This window comes from Quercus lobata, chromosome 11 (genome assembly GCF_001633185.2).
Source record: "Quercus lobata isolate SW786 chromosome 11, ValleyOak3.0 Primary Assembly, whole genome shotgun sequence".
NCBI lineage: Eukaryota > Viridiplantae > Streptophyta > Magnoliopsida > Fagales > Fagaceae > Quercus > Quercus lobata.
The window spans coordinates 1,689,638-1,707,336 of NC_044914.1; the positions used below are offsets into that span (position 1 = coordinate 1,689,638).

A 17,699-nucleotide genomic window follows, 5' to 3' on the forward strand; every position below is an offset into this window, starting at 1 on the left:
ATTTTATTGAGAAACTACCTTTTGATTGTGGACTTAGTAGAGGGCACAAACAAATTTTTGAAATCATTTTGTTTACATTTTACTAACTGAATGGCATATACCATTTTGTTTGATTATTTTCTTTCTTTCATTTTAGAATTCTTTTCATTTTTTATGTTGCATTATATTCTTCATTTTTTATTTTTTATATTATTCCCTTTTTATTTTTTATTTTTTATTTTTTGTCATTTGAGAGTGCAAGTTAGCTAAGAGTGATATAGATAATTCTGAGTATATTTTAGTAACCATTAAATTTGATTATCCAAACATTTTAGTAGGGAGATTGTGAAAAAGAAAAATATAAGGCGGATCAAAATTTTAGTAACAAATAAATTTTATGAAGCTTTAAAAAAAAATTCCAAACAAAATGACTACAAACATATCAAAAGAAAAAACATTTTAGGTGGGTTTGTGGGAGACATGTAACGACAGTATAGGAAACCCACACATAATGTAGGAGAGAGGTTTCATGAGAATCTCTCATAAGATAATTTTCCTCTTTTCTTATTTATTCATTACATATAACCTTACAAAATTTATTAGCAAAAAACTAGCCTCTGAGCACGCGCTCACGCGCGTGCTCAGAGGCTCTTCTATTTTTTGGAGTAAGGGTTAATTTAGAGCATTTATTATAATTTGGAATTATTACATTTTTCAATCACAAAAAAAAAAAAAAAAAAAAAACCTAGGGGTGTGATGAGTGTCATGTGTGGAGAAATAATTTTCCAATCACACCCCTATTTCTCCACACATAACACTCATCACACCCCTAGGTTTTTTTTGTGATTGAAAAATGTAGTAATCTCAAATTATAATAAATGCTCTAAATTGACTCTTATCCAAAAAATAGAAGAGCCACGCGCGTGCTCAGAGGCTCTTCTATTTTTTGGGTAAGGGTTAATTTAGAAAATTTATTATAATTTGGGATTATTACATTTTCCAATAACAAAAAAAAAAAAAACCTACTGGTGTAATGAGTGTCATGTGTGAAGAAATAATTTTCCAATCACACCCCTATTTCTCCACACATAACACTCATCACACCCCTAGGTTTTTTTTGTGATTGGAAAATGTAATAATCTAAAATTATAATAAATGTTCTAAATTAACCCTTACCCAAAAAATATAAGAGCCTCTGAGCACACGCGTGGCTCTTCTATTTTTTGGATAAGGGTTAATTTAGAGCATTTATTATAATTTGGGATTACTACATTTTCCAATCACAAAAAAAACCTATGGGTGTGATGAGTGTTATGTGTGGAGAAATAGGGGTGTGATTGGAAAATTATTTCTTCACACATGACACTCATTACACCCCTAGGGTTTTTTTTTTTTTTTTTTTTTGTGATTGGAAAATGTAATAATCCCAAATTATAATAAATGTTCTAAATTAACCCTTACCCAAAAAATAGAAGAGCCTCTGAGCACGCGCGTGGCTCTTCTATTTTTTGGATAAGAGTTAATTTAGAGCATTTATTATAATTTAGGATTACTACATTTTTCAATCACAAAAAAAAACCTAAGGGTGTGATGAGTGTTATGTGTGGAGAAATAGGGGTGTGATTGGAAAATTATTTCTCCACACATGACACTCATCACACCCCTAGGTTTTTTTTTTGTGATTGAAAAATGTAATAATTCCAAATTATAATAAATGCTCTAAATTAACCCTTATCCAAAAAATAGAAAAGCCTCTGAACACGCGCATGAGTGCATTTATTATAATTTGGAATTACTACATTTTCCAATCACAAAAAAATCTAGGGGTGTGATGAGTATCACGTGTGGAGAAATAATTTTTCATTACACCCCTAGATATTTTTGTGTTAAAAAAATATAGTAATCTCAATTTATAATAAATGAAAATTATTTACATTTACCAAAAAATAAAAGAGCCACTCACGCGCATGACTCATCCGCAAGGACCATGTATCATATGTTTCAGTACAGCTTTATGTAACTGAGGTTGTTCCTCCTTACACGGTATTTATGCTTTAATTAACCACAATATCATCTTTCAATTCTTCAAATTTCGATTTGAAAACTCTTGCAAGCAAGTCTAGACGATCTTGTGCGGTTTGTGCGGGTAAAAGCTCATTTTGGATTTCTTCCCATCCTGGATTACACGTCATTGTGATGAATAAATCTGGTTTCCCAAACTTTTGAACCAATGACATTGCATCTTGAAATCGTTGGATCATATCGCGCGGGCTTCCCACGAATGATGAAGGTAGAATGGTTCTATGTCCAACATTTCCTAAATATAAGATGAAAAAGTTGGGTCATTAATAAATATTAATACCAATTTGCCATTAATAAAATAATGTAAATTTCAAGTGTAAAATTTATATTACCAGTATCACTCTCTCCTTCATGGAAAGCATCTTGTAGGCCTTGGTATAGATCTACCCTAATAGAATCTTGATTGTACACTCTTTTGTTTATGATTGACTTTCTTTAAGTTCTACTTTTTTTTTTCTTATATGTATCACGTTAACTCTTTTTTTTTTTTAAATGTAATTTTGAAATAAATGGTTCTTTCATATACTCTACCATTGTACTTTTTAATGAATTGTCATTTCATGTTATAGGTATTGTGATCCAAAGATAGGGCTGTCTTATAATACAAAAGAAGCATTCAAAATCATTCATAAACAGTTAAACAGTATGACTTCCCTTACCTCCTTTAATAGCCTTTGTTTACATTTTATTTAAAAATTTTGAATTGAAATAAAAATAGTTACATATAAATGATCAATTACTATTTCCTTCTCCTTCCTCCCTTCACTTCTTTTTTTTTTTTTCCTTCTTCATATATATATATTTTTTTACCATCATTGTATATATGTTTTTGGCGTTAAATTTTTTTATTTAGGTATGTAGCAACCTTGAGTTCTACATTTTTTTTTTTTTAATGTATCACGTTAACTATCCTTTTTTTTTAAAATGTAATTAAAGTTTTTTTTTTTTTAAATACTTGGGTTAACCCTAATTCTTTTATCTCTCTTTGGTTCACGTATGCACAAACTTTTTGGATTGCATTGAGGAGTCATTGGAATGGACATGTAAAATAGTAGGGTTAGACATGTAAAATTATCAATTTAAAAAGTCCTAAATTTTAGATAAATTTGACAAAACATTACCTACAAAATAGGAACACTTCTACTAACCCACTTATTCTAACACATGTTTCTAATATTATATTCTTAAAAAAACCTCACGTTGAGTAAAAAAAAAAAAACAACTAAATAGTAAAATTTCTAATATTTTATTCTTAGAAAAAACCTCACGTTCAGTAACAAAAAAAAACTAATGAAATACCCTTAATTTAATAAACTTATCTTTATCTCTAAATCATAAGAAATAGTTTAAAATCTTAAATTGATAAAAATTGAAAACAAAAAACCTAATGAAAAAAGCCACGTTGTATCAAAAAAATTATCTACCACGTTTTTATTTTGAAAAAAAAAAAAAATCCTACGTTTTGTAATTAAAAAAAAAAAAAAAAAACTCTGGCCGACCCTTTTTTTTTTCAAATTCAAAAAAAAAAAAATAGAAAAAAGAAAAAAAACCTTAACATGTTTGAATTCCACTCCCACATTTTACTCCTAACAAATTGTTTGAATTCCACTCTCCCATGTTTTACTCCTAAGAAACTGCTTTACTATCAAATTTAAAAATTTTTAACTTCTCTTTAATAACATGCATGCTAACGTTGGTTTGTTAATTAAAGTTTAAAAAAAAAAAATGATACTTGGTTCCCTAATTCTTTTATCTCTCTTAGGTTCACGTATGCACAAACTTTTTGGATTGCATTGAGGAGTCATTGGAATGGACACGTAAAATAGTAGGGTTAGACATGTAAAATTATCAATTTAAAGAGTCCTAAATTTTAGATAAATTTGACAAAACATTACCTACAAAATAGGAACACTTCTACTAACCCACTTATTCTAACACATGTTTCTAATATTATATTCTTAAAAAAAACCTCACGTTGAGTAAAAAAAAAAAACACAACTAAATAGTAAAATTTCTAATATTTTATTCTTAGAAAAAACCTCACGTTCAGTTAAAAAAAAAAAAAAAACCCTAATGAAATATCCTTAATTTAATAAACTTATCTTTATCTCTAAATCATAAGAAATGGTTTAAAATCTTAAATTGATAAAAATTGAAAACAAAAAACCTAATGAAAAAAGCCACGTTGTATCAAAAAAATTATCTACCACGTCTCTATTTTGAAAAAAAAAAAACTCTAGCCGACCCTTCTTTATTTTTCAAATTCAAAAAAAAATAAAAAATAAGCCTTAACACGTTTGAATTCCACTCCCACATTTTACTCCTAACAAATTGTTTGAATTCCACTCTCCTATGTTTTACTCCTAAGAAACTGCTTTACTATCAAATTTAAAAATTTTAACTTCTCTTTAATAACATGCACGCTAACGTTGGTTTGTTAATTAAAGTTTTTTTTTTTTTTTTTAAATACTTGGTTCCCTAATTCTTTTATCTCTCTTAGGTTCACGTATGCACAAACTTTTTGAATTGCATTGAGGAGTCATTGGAATGGACATGTAAAATAGTAGGGTTAGACATGTAAAATTATCAATTTAAAGAGTCCTAAATTTTAGATAAATTTGACAAAACATTACCTACAAAATAGGAACACTTCTACTAACCCACTTATTCTAACACATGTTTCTAATATTATATTCTTAAAAAAAACCTCACGTTGAGTAAAAAAAAAAAACACAACTAAATAGTAAAATTTCTAATATTTTATTCTTAGAAAAAACCTCACGTTCAGTTAAAAAAAAAAAAAAAACCCTAATGAAATATCCTTAATTTAATAAACTTATCTTTATCTCTAAATCATAAGAAATGGTTTAAAATCTTAAATTGATAAAAATTGAAAACAAAAAACCTAATGAAAAAAGCCACGTTGTATCAAAAAAATTATCTACCACGTTTCTATTTTGAAAAAAAAAAAAAAACCTTAGCACGTTTGAATTCCACTCCCACATTTTACTCCTAACAAATTGTTTGAATTCCACTCTCCCATGTTTTACTCCTAAGAAACTGCTTTACTATCAAATTTAAAAATTTTAACTTCCCTTTAACTTCTTTTGCTTATCCAGTTTTTATTTTATTTTATTTAAGTTTCATGTTATATCCTCCTTCCTTTTCATCTTCTTCTTCATATTAATATATATATATATATATATATATATATATATATATATATATATATATATATATATATATAATAAAAAAAATAAAAAAAAAAAACCCAAAAAGAATATTACTGCATTGGAATAACAAAAGACTTCATTACTTGACTTCCAAGATTATATAAGAAAATATTCTTCTTTTACTTATCATGTTTTTTAGTTTTCTATTTCTTACATTCAATTGATGCTTTAAAATATTGTATCTGTTTTTGCTCTCAACGTGTCTTCTCTTGAGTTCCATTCATTGTTATCCAATTTTTAATGCCTCTGGTTGAAACCATTGTCATACAGAATCTATGGTGAGTAGGGTTTCTTTTTTATTTATGTTGTAATAAATTTATTTTAGAATTTTTTTGAACAAAAGTTTAAATGGATTTAATCTCAATTGCAAGCTAGGCAAGATCACGTGTGGTGCTGTTAGCAAACTGTGGAACCCAATATGCAAAGCATTCCTCAAAATCCCATTAATTCTTTGATTTCATAAGAAAATCAATGGAACTCAATGGATGGTTGTGCCACTTGATCATTCCTTTGCTTGCACAATTTATTTGGTTTTATTTCGGATTGAACATTTGCATCTTTGGCCTCTATTCTACAACACCATTTTGTGCTTTGTGTGGAGCCCAGGTCTTACCATTTATTTTTTCTCGCAGATGTTATGTACATGTGCAAAGAACATGAGGATATTAGCAAGATGGGAGAACAATTGACTACCCTAGCTTTTGATCTAAGAGAGATGTATTTTTTTTAAAGTAAATATTATGTATTGGAAGTAGCTGACTTTTTTTTTTACCATTTATTCGTTTTATTGAGAAACTACCTTTTGATTGTGGACTTAGTAGAGGGCACAAACAAATTTTTGAAATCATTTTGTTTACATTTTACTAACTGAATGGCATATACCATTTTGTTTGATTATTTTCTTTCTTTCATTTTAGAATTCTTTTCATTTTTTATTTTTTATATTATTCCCTTTCTTTTCTTTTCTTTTTGTCATTTGATAGTGCAAGTTAGCTAAGAGTGATATAGATAATTCTGAGTATATTTTAGTAACCATTAATTTTGATTATCCAAACATTTTAGTAGGGAGATTGTGAAAAAGAAAAATATAAGGCGGATCAAAATTTTAGTAACAAATAAATTTTATGAAGCTTTAAAAAAAAATTCCAAACAAAATGACTACAAACATATCAAAAGGAAAAACATTTTAGGTGAGTTTGTGGGAGACATGTAACGATAGTATAGGAAACCCACACATAATGTAGGAGAGAGGTTTCATGAGAATCTCTCATAAGATAATTTTCCTCTTTTCTTATTTATTCATTACATATAACCTTACAAAATTTATTAGCAAAAAACTAGCCTCAGCGCGTGCTCAGAGGCTCTTCTATTTTTTGGGTAAGGGTTAATTTAGAGCATTTATTATAATTTGGAATTATTACATTTTTCAATCACAAAAAAAAAAAAAAAAAAAAAAAAAAAAAAAAAAAACCTAGGGGTGTGATGATTGTCATGTTTGGAGAAATAATTTTCCAATCTCACCCCTATTTTTCCACACATAACACTCATCACACCCTTAGGTTTTTTATGATTGGAAAATGTAGTAATATCAAATTATAATAAATGCTCTAAATTAACCCTTACCCAAAAAATAGAAGAGCCTACGTGCGTGTTCAGAGGCTTTTCTATTTTTTGGGTAAGGGTTAATTTAGAGCATTTATTATAATTTGGGATTACTATATTTTCCAAACACAAAAAAAACCTAGGGGTGTGATGAGTGTCATGTGTGGAAAAATAGGGGTGTGATTGGAAAATTATTTCTCCACACATGACACTCATCACACCCCTAGGTTTTTTTTTTTTTGTGATTGAAAAATGTAATAATTCCAAATTATAATAAATGCTCTAAATTAAACCTTACCCAAAAAATAGAAGAGCCTCACGCGCATGCTCAAAGGCTAGTACTATTATTTAAGAGGCTTTCCCTGTTTGGATTCTTCATTTTTTAGTTCAAAAATGCCCCTACACCCCTATATTTAAGTAGAGACAAAACTAGAGGATAATTTGGTAAAAATACAACTCTAACTTCCACTAAAACATTGTCTAAAAAATATGATTACTCTCCTATTTATTTTCAAATTGATTTATCCACTTATAAATTAAATTTTCAAAATAAAAACACCTTTTTTTTTTTTTTTGCTACAAAATAGGACCACTAAAAAAAAAAAGTTTCACTTATAAATTAAAATTTCAAAAATATATATATATTTTTTTTTTGCTACAAAATAAGATCACTAAAAAGAAAAAAAGCCTCATCGCACGCGTGAAGCGCATGTGATGAGGCTAGTATTTAATAAAAAATATAATTTTTGATAATTTTCTATATTAAATGTATTACAAAAAAACCAAAATATAGTTTATTTCAAAAAAGCTAAAAGCTAAATATTTGACAAAAAAAACAAAAACTAGTTTTCAACAATTTCAAAGGCAAATATAATATTTCCAACAGAAATCCTTTTTTTTTCATTTTTGATAATTGGTAAAAAAAAAAAAGTACAGAAAAATGCATGAAGCACTTGATAAATATTAGCTCGAATGAGCCTTCATTATTGAACTCATTTTTCAAAATACAGCAGTTCTCAGTTGTGATACGTTAAAGTTAATCAAGCTTTTGTTTTTTTGTTTTTGCTTAGTCTCTCCTGGGCTTCAATTCTCACGGATTGAGCCCAGCCTCTAATTTCCACATATTGAAGATAAATAGAAAAAATTATAACGATATCATAATAATTTAGGTTGAAAAGTCTGAATCCTTCTTTATTTCTATGGAATTGATCATATTCACTACCTACACGTTTTAAAACATGGCAAAATGTTCATCATATCATAAACAGCACAAAGGATAAGAGTTGGACTTCTAAGAATGAAAGTAAGCATAAGTTTAAGAGCTTCAACAAGAAATAATTGCCAAAACAGGGAACCATATGATAAATAATTAAAAGTATAAGATTCATCTATATATGCTGCTCTTGAAGAGGATGGAATAATCAATAGTTGGGAAGCTTTGCAACTTTTAAAGCAGTAGACCATGTCCTAATTTACTAATACTAAGAATTTCGGACCAAGATATCCTTTTAATCAAATAATCATTTAACTAGTGAATAAAACAAATTTCAGCTTCAAAACAGAATAAGAATTAAATAAATGTCTTTGTTCAAGGTTTAGGATTTATGGTTTCAGAGACACAAACATTTAACAACGACAACCCAATAGTATCAGGGCTCTTGAGCTGATCCAACTGTTTCTTACTACTGCGAAGAAAGTACTCAATATAGAGGAAAATTTTCCAATCTACTTGCTTAGAATTACTGCAGAACTCAGCTGACACAATGGAAGCAATCTTATGTCGATCTTCAGCAGATTTGGAATAAACTACTCACAAAAACCCTCTATATAGAAGTGCTTGCTTCTGCATTCCAGAAAGCCTTGGGCCCTTAGAGGTTCTCATGGAATCTTCTCATTAAGTTCGCAATTGGAGATGCTTTCTGAGCAGCAAGTAAAGAAATCTATGAACTTTCTTCTCTCACAATGCAGAGCAACATTAAATAGTACTTATTTGTAAAACTTGAACAAAAATAACCGTAACTACATTTTGAGGAAAACAAAAATGCAAGCATGTTCGTAAGCAACAACAAAAGATTTCTTGCTTCTTACTTTCAAAATGATTAAAAGATAAAAAGAGATGCATATGATAAAGGAGAAAAACTACATAAAGTGCTATTGTATAAGTATATGGACATGCAACAGTGAATAACAAAAGAGTAACTTATGAGTCATGACTATGTGAGTACAATCCCAAATTCAAATAGATATTGCTAACTTAGGTAACACAAATTATCAAGTTGCGTTCCCAATAACATAAATGAAGACAGACACAAAATTGTTCAACAGGTAGTACTTGGATATTATGACTTTGAGCAATAATTTCTCTTCATGAGCTTAAGACAACCGAACATGAGGAATGCAGTGAAAATAAAGTTTAAAGGAAGAACTTTCTACCCAAAAGAATAATTGGAAAAAACAGAGGGGGGAAAAAAAGGACTAGTGGAAATCTTATTTAGAATTTATATGTAGGTCAAAGATTTTAAAGCAAGACTCAGGAACCATATGTTAATGGCCAAAGATGCATTAATAAAGTTAAAATAATAAGACTCTGATTATACTTATCCAAAAATAAATAAACCATAATCACATCTCATTTATATATGAATTGTGAACTAAAGAGCATAATGTGTAATACAGAAACTGGGAACCTTTTTTCCTAACTTGACACAAACACTTTTCATGTGCTAATACAAAAATGGAGGGGGAAAGCATCTTTTGGCTAATCGTTTGTGCACCTACTGGGTACTAAGGTTAAGAGGATGCAAAAAGAAGGTTCAACCTCTGAGCATCTTCCTAGAAACAAGGCACTAGTGAATATGCTCCTCAAAACGACCACGTCTCAGCTTAAATATGAGGGAAATACCAGTATAAATCAAGAAATTTATTTCTGATCTTATATAATGCATCTTAAATGGATAGAAGTACGTACAGGGGTCTCAATGATAAGACACAGGCAGCGCGTACCAAGCTGATATGCAAGTACAGAAGACAGTCTAATATTCTGTCTAAAATTAGACCATAAATCTATAAACAGTGTGTAACACAAACAATGTGACCACTAAGCAATCGAACATCCTATTATCAATGTAAACAAAAAAAGCTATTAGAACAGATGGCCAAATCTGTTAACAAGGATGCCAAACCTAGAGTTGAAAGCAAAGGCTCCAACTGTGATTCTATCCAATATCGAGTATTATGATGTAACTGGGATATGAAGGAATCTGTCCAACTCAAGAATGTTCAAAGATGGCTGAAGTTGATGATTGCCTCAGGTGCTGCTCTGTGTTGAAAGCAGTTGGTGTTAATTAGGCCCTAAGATGTTTCCAATCTGGTGGAGCTGTCATTGGCAGATCCTAGAAACTATCCTTGTTTATAGCCTGGCTTTAATAGTTTTGGTGTCAAATTGTTAGTCTTGTTGATTTTTAGGCTAGCAATCTCAGTTAGGTGGTCTATGAAGGACTTTTTGTGCGTATCAGAGTGGTTGTACTCTGCTAGCTGTGAGCTTTTGCTCTTTATTTGTAATGTGCTTATTCATCAATAAATATTCTGAAAAAAAAAAAAAAAAAAAAAACCCTACTATTAATCAAAGTTTCTCATTATGACTAGTTCTCAGATACAAGAAGCTAAAAAACACTTAGAAACACGAATATATATTAACAAATCATGGGCTAACATGTGGCTTATTAAAACAAACACATGTTCCACAGACCACAAATAGATATCATAACCCAACCAAATCTAAGAAACCGTTGTTCATACAATTGAATGTTGCAAGCTCAAAAATAATCAACACGCATGAAAGACATAATGAAAAATCCAAAAAACTAAAGTCTTGGGATACCTAAGTCACCCATCTTGTATCTTCCGATCAGACAACCACCACAGAGGACTTTCCTCGAATATAGGATGGGCTTGAGATACCGACATACAGAACACACTCACAAACACACTAGCAATCATGCATGCGCACCTGAATACATATATAAACACAGCATTATGGGTCAGACTCAAAAACTAATTTGATCTATTTCAAGGAAATTGAAGTGCTTATGCCAAGATGGTAGCTAAAACAAACTACAATAAATCTAGTAGTAGAAAGCATTAGTTGGCCTGATTCTACCACGGGTAAAACCAAAAGACAAATATTCAGTAAAGTCAAATTAATCATTAGAAAATATTACTAATTCATCATGTCAGAAAGCATTAGTTCCAAAACCATAAACCATTTCAAAGTGAATTAATAATAAAATATAAATCAAGCATGTTACGCACTTATATTAATTTATTGGTGAAATAGCTTAAATGATGCAATTTTTTTTTTCTTTTAAGGATAAAATATAAAATGAATGCAATGACCATTCATTTAAAGATAAAAGGAAGATGAAGAACAGATAGAATTGAGAAGCTACCCTCATTAAACATTTCAAATTACTACCGAATGAGGATGTTTGGGATGTGCTGCACCTTTGGGAAATCTACGCTACCTTCTCCCTCAATGCTATTTTGAAGTTCCACTAAGACAGATTCCAAATACAGTTGGAGATTTTTAAGGTATTCAATGCCCTTAGGCACTGTCTTTAACTCCATACAGCTGTTAATATATAGGGATTTCATATTGGGCATCACCCCCATTTCTATTATTATCTCATTCAACTGAGGGGAATTATGAATCTCCAATTTTGTAAGCTTAGGAAAGTCTGTCTTGAAACATAGATGTTTTCCAACATAGGCATTACTAATAGCGGTATAAATCCTGGCTACGAACCCACTGAGGCTAATTTGTGCATTACAAAATCATGGCAACGAGATCAAGTCATGGGAATAACAATCATGGTTCAAACGAAATAAGAGTTTATTATCATTCCAAAATGTACCATTGCAAAGTTGTCAAACCCACATTCTCATCCAAAAAAAAAAAAAAAGAAGGAAGAAGAAGAAGAAGAAGTAGAAGAAGCTAAACCTAATACTTAATACCAACACTTAATGCAAACTCCCTCTCTTGGCATTAAAAATATCTAGCTAATATTTGATTGATACGTAGGGATTATAATTAATACTTAAATACAATTCTTTAGATGTTGTACCTTAAATTTTCTATTTAAATTCAACTATGTGACTATATTAACTAATGTAGCTCAAATGTGTTATCTTCCTTTGATGACAATTAAATTCAACTATGTTACTAATTAATGTAGCCATATTGTTGAATTTAATTGAGGACCTAAAATACATCTCCTCAGACCCGCAAAGCTTAAATGTCATTGAGTATTGTCTACCTTTTTCGTCACGTCAGTCACACACAGTGACAGGAATTCCATTATCAACAACTTCGTTCTTGTTTAGCACTGGCAAGAGTTTGTTCACGACAGCATGCTTTGGTCGCTTCTTACATCTCTGGATATCAACTGCTTCTCAAAGGCCTTAAAGCATGCTCCTACGAGGCCGTTGAGGCGTGGGAATGGTGGAAAATACGGGGGCTTGTAAGCATAGGCTTTCATGGACAGGCTTAATAACTTTTGTTTTCTTGGAAAACATTGAATGGGTTATGGCTTGCTATATTTGCTACATGTTGGTTATGCCTAATTCTTTGGTTTTTGATTTCATGCAAAGCTATAGCAAATTTCTCATCCAGCTTGGCATGCTTTATGTGAAGAAGAATCATGGCGGCTCTGTCTTCCTCGTTGAATTTGTCAAGGAAGTCATTGCCATTAACATATCCACTCAAACTTCTTTTCCCCATAATTTAATCTCAGTATGGAAGTTTATATGAGGAAAGGAGTACATCTAGAAGACTACAAGAGTGTAATATAGGAATGAGATGTAACACTTTGAAGCATAAGCAGTGGTAGCACATAATCCCTTAATGGCTTGGCTCACCCACTCTCAGGGCAATGAAAAAGGGTTCCTCAAACTTTTATTCCATTCGTGGGTTCACTATTATATATATAAAAATAATAATAATAATAATAAATAAATAAATAAACAAAATTGTGAGTTCATGAAAAGTATTATTCAATTCGTTTGAATAGTTTGGCTTGGGGTGAGGAAGATAGGGTGTAAAATAATCACTAGACAAAATGTAATTTCCACTTAATTTTTATCATAAATGAGGAAGGATTAGGGGTTTTGGGTATTTTTCAATCCAACATAAATTTCACATATTGAGAAATCTCCAAACCTAACTAAACTCATGGACCGTGATAGCTCTAAAAAGACGACCCAACTTGATATGTAGGAAACACGATGGGTTGGGTCAGGTCATTGGGTTGAAATAATTTTGCCAAGCCTAGTAAAAAATTTCGTTTTCATTCTACAATTTAAGCCCACTTTCAAATAAAGAATTACAATTTCATCTAAACTAGTTACAAAAATCAAAATAATTTAAAATAACATATTTAGACTAAATATGTTTTTTTAACTATTAAGTAAGAGCATGGATTGGATTTACTTGGACTGAAATTTTTGCCAACTCAAAGCTGATCCAACCCAAGTTTCTAAACTAAAAAGCCCAACCCAATCCTTCAACCCATAAAATACCAACCCTAGGCGTTGAAACGGCATTTAGCAATAATCTCCTATATTTATCTTTTTTGGAGGCATCGGTGAGTAATTGTCATTGGACATTGGATCTTGGCTTTTTCAAATATGACTTAGGATTGATCACTTGGACTGGATGATTGATTTTTTGAATCTGCTTAATCAGATTATGCAGCAATGTTACATGACTATACTCCAAGTTACTTGGTACTCTTTACTGGTCCAAAAGAAATAAACCACTCACTCTAATGCCCATTTAAGCATTTGAGATGGAAGACACCGCGGTATTTGCTTGAAATTCTTCCATTTTTTGATTCATAAAATTAAGATTTCAGATGGATAGGTCACGTGAGATTAGAATGTAGTGATCATTCTATTAAGGATTAGAATGCAGATTTGTTAAATACTTCAGGACACAATCATGTATTCCTGTTGGTAAAAAAAAATCATAAAAAAAGTTAGTAAAAATCACTGTAAGCTAAGAACATCTTCTATAAAGATGTCCCACTGGGCCACACTTTTGATGTGTCGCAAAATTTGCAAAATATTTATATTAATTTTTTACATTGACATTGTTTTGAAATTATTTGAGAAAACTTTTTTGTTTTTTTTTTTGAAAAATTTTCTTTTTTCATCCCTCAAAACATTGTTCTTAAAACGCGGTTTCAACTTGGACAAAATTTAAGTAAAATTTGTATTATCAAAATACGATTTCAATATTTAAAATTGGATTTCTTAAACACAATTTAAAAACAATCTAGATTCTTGAATAGTTTATCCCAAGCAAACTCCATAGCATCCAAACATCCAATTAATATGGTTGTTCATGTACAGTGTTTCTATGCGCCTTAGCAGCAATTTAGTGCCTTTAACATCACCTGTTACAGGTGACCACCACTGCAAAGCTGGTTCCTCATGTCCTCCGTCTCGACTTTTAGGGCCATCACCTAGACAAGACTCATTTCAGTGAAACCATAACTTCCAAGATGTGGTAAAGAAAAGCTCAATCTGCTAGAATGTTAATTAAATGATTAAATGCATCTTTCTTAAAAGTTTAAGTTTTCAAAATAATTGGTAATTTGTCATGATATAAGAGTGGGTAGTCATGAATAATGTTCAAGATCAGACCCATGCAAAGCTGTAGCCAACAAAAATATATTTCAAGGAAAACAAGAAGGAAAGCATATTTGTAAGCAAAGAGAAGAGACATCTTACTTCTTACTATCAAAATGATTACCAAAAGAGAGAGATGCATCTATAAGAGGAGAAAAACTACAAAAAGTGGCTGTTATATTAGTACATGCAAAGGCAACATTGAATAACAAAATAATAACTTGAGTCATGACTAAGAGTACAATTACAAATTCAAATAGATATTGCTAACTTAGGTAACACAAAAGTATCAAGTTGCAGTTCTGATCACATATTAGAAGACTGAAACAAAATTGTTCCAACATGTATTAGTTTGATATTATGACTTTGAGATCTAATTTCTCTTCATGAACAGACAACCTAACAATGAGGAATGTAATAAAAACACAGTTTAAAACAACATATTTGCTACCCAAAAGAAGAATTGGAAAAAAAACAGAGGGAAAAAAGAGGGAAATCTCATTAAGAATTTATATGTAAGTCAAAGATTTTTAACGAGGACTCAAGAACCATTAGGTTAATGGTCAAAGATGCATTGATAAAGGGAAACCAATTAAACTATGATTATACTAATCAAAAAAAAATAAAATAAGCCTTAATCACATCTCATTTATACAGGAATTGCAAACTAAAGAGCATACGGTGTAAAACTAAAACAGAAACTGGGAACCTTTTTATTTTTTCCTTAACTTGATTCAACCACTATTTCACCATTTTCAAGCATGGGTACAGAAATGGAAGGGGATTGCTCACCTACTGTCTAGTAGTTTGTACATCTACAGGGTACTAAGGTTAAGAGACGATGCAAAAAGAAAGTATGACTAAGATCGTCTACCCATAAACTAGGCACTAGTCCAGTAGCCCCCCTACACAATCTCCTAAAAGGTAAAAACAACCATGTCTCAGCTTTGGGAGGGGAATACCTGTGAGGAAAGTATGAGGGACAACATGTATAAAGTCGAGAAATTTATTTCTGAACTTACATGTTGCTTCTCAAATGGATAGAAGCATGTACAAAGGAATCAACAAAAAGGCACAGTAAGCATGTACCAAGCTATTATTAATCGAAGTTTTCCATGATGACCAGTTCTCAAATTATACAAGAAGCAAAGTAAGCATTTGGAAGTTTGAAACACAGATATTTATATATATAAACAAATGGAGCAAATATGTAGCTTATTAAAACAGACCAATACATGTTCCAAATCACAAATAAGACATCATATCCAAACCAAGTCTGAGAAACCTCTGTACTTACAATTGAAAATCATATGCATGAAAGACATAATGAAAAATCCAGCAAAAGTCTTGGGGTTACATAAGTCACCATCTTGTATCTTCCAATCACACCACGTCCACAGAGGACTTTCCTCAAACATATGGTGGGGTTTACATACCCACACAGTATTATGAGTCAGACCTAGAAACTAATTCTATCTATTTCGAGGAACTTGATGTGCTCATGCCAAGATGGTAGCTAAAACAAATTACAAGCAATCAAGCAATAGAAAGCATTAGTGAGCCTGATTCTACAGTACCACAGGTAAAAAAAATAATAATACAGAGATACGGTAAAGTAAAATCAATCGTTAGAAAAGATTACTTATTTTTCATGTCAAAAAACATTAGTTCCATTTCAAAGTGAATTAATAATATAATATAACAGATAGACATGAGAAGCTACCTTCATTAAACATTCCGAGGTATTACCAGATGTAGATCTTTGGGATGTGCTGCACCTTTGGAAAATCCACACTTCCTTCCCCTTCAATGCGATTTTGAAGTTCCATTAAGACAGATGCCAAAACCAGTTCTTGGAGATTTTGAAGGTATTCAATGCCCTTGGGCACTGTCTTTAACTCCATGCAAGTTTTAATATATAGGGATTTCAGATTTGGCATCACCCCCTTTTCTATTATTATCTCATTCAATTGAGGGAAATTACGAATTTGCAAATCTGTAAGCTTAGGAAAGCCTGTATTGAAACATAGCTGTTTTCCAACATAGGCATTAGTAAGTGTAAGATGTCCCAGATGGGTCAAAGCAGCGATGTGAGGGAGCAGATCTTCTTCTAGTCTTGACCATTGCAGACCCAAATCTGTGAGGTTTTGAAGTGAACGAAACCACTGTGGCACATTCTCTAATTTTCCAGTCAAAAAAAGCTTTTGAAGGTTTGGAGGAGGACATGAGAGTGCATCCATTCGAAGTGTTTCCTCCTCATTAGTTACCTTGATAGCCAAGACCCTAAGAAGTCTCATGTTTTGAATTGAGATACATAAATCCGTCTCATCTGCTTCTTTCACGTTGTCAATACCAATCGAGGTAAGTTGGGTCATGCTCCGAATTTGTCTTATCAAGTCACCTTTTGCTTCAAAACTACACAAGGTTTGCAAATTCTTTAACTGCCCAATATTTGATGGTGCTTGCATCCCAATAAAATATCTGAAGTCATTCCAATTTTTAGTGTAGCAATACATTATTAAATGCCGCATGTTTTGCAACTTTCCTATTCCACGAGGAAGGGCCTCTATTTGTGTGTCTCTAATGTCCAAGGTTTGAAGATTAAGGAGCCTTCCTATGGAATTTGGGAGCTTCTTCAGTAAAGTTCCCCTTAAATTCAAATATCTTAAGTTGAATAATTTGAATACTTCATCAGGCAATTCATCAATGGGGGCATTCTCCAAATCTAGAACCCTTAACATTTTACTTCCTGAAGGCAATGTTTTCAATGACTTGTTAAAAACAAGAAAAGAACGGAGCTTTGACGTACCCGTAAATGATTTGAATTCTCCATCGGTTTTGTGAATTGAAATGCGACGTGCTTTGCATTTTATCATTTCTTCTCCTCCATCATGTACAACACCAAACTTTTCTTTGACTGATATTGATAGAGCAAGCTCCCGCAAAATATCATGCATTTTACATCTCCGTGGCCTTCCATATGAGTTCCTCGTTACAACTTGTAGCATGTTCCTGAAAGTGAGTTTTACTAGATAGCTATCTGCTACTTCTTCTAGAGTGGACCCTTCAAATTTTTCTACAAATCCTTCTGCCATCCATAGCTTAATAAGCCTT

The 17,699-nt window shown here is 31.2% G+C and overlaps 1 protein-coding gene across 1 annotated transcript; it reads right to left on the bottom strand.

The window, feature by feature from the left end:
* Window positions 1–16,330: 16,330 nt before the first annotated feature.
* Window positions 16,331–17,680, bottom strand: LOC115968455 (disease resistance protein RPM1-like). Its single transcript, XM_031087857.1, has one exon. The coding sequence runs from the start codon at window positions 17,678–17,680 to the stop codon at window positions 16,331–16,333; it is 1,350 nt and encodes a 449-aa protein (XP_030943717.1).
* Between the last annotated feature and the right edge of the window lie 19 nt (window positions 17,681–17,699).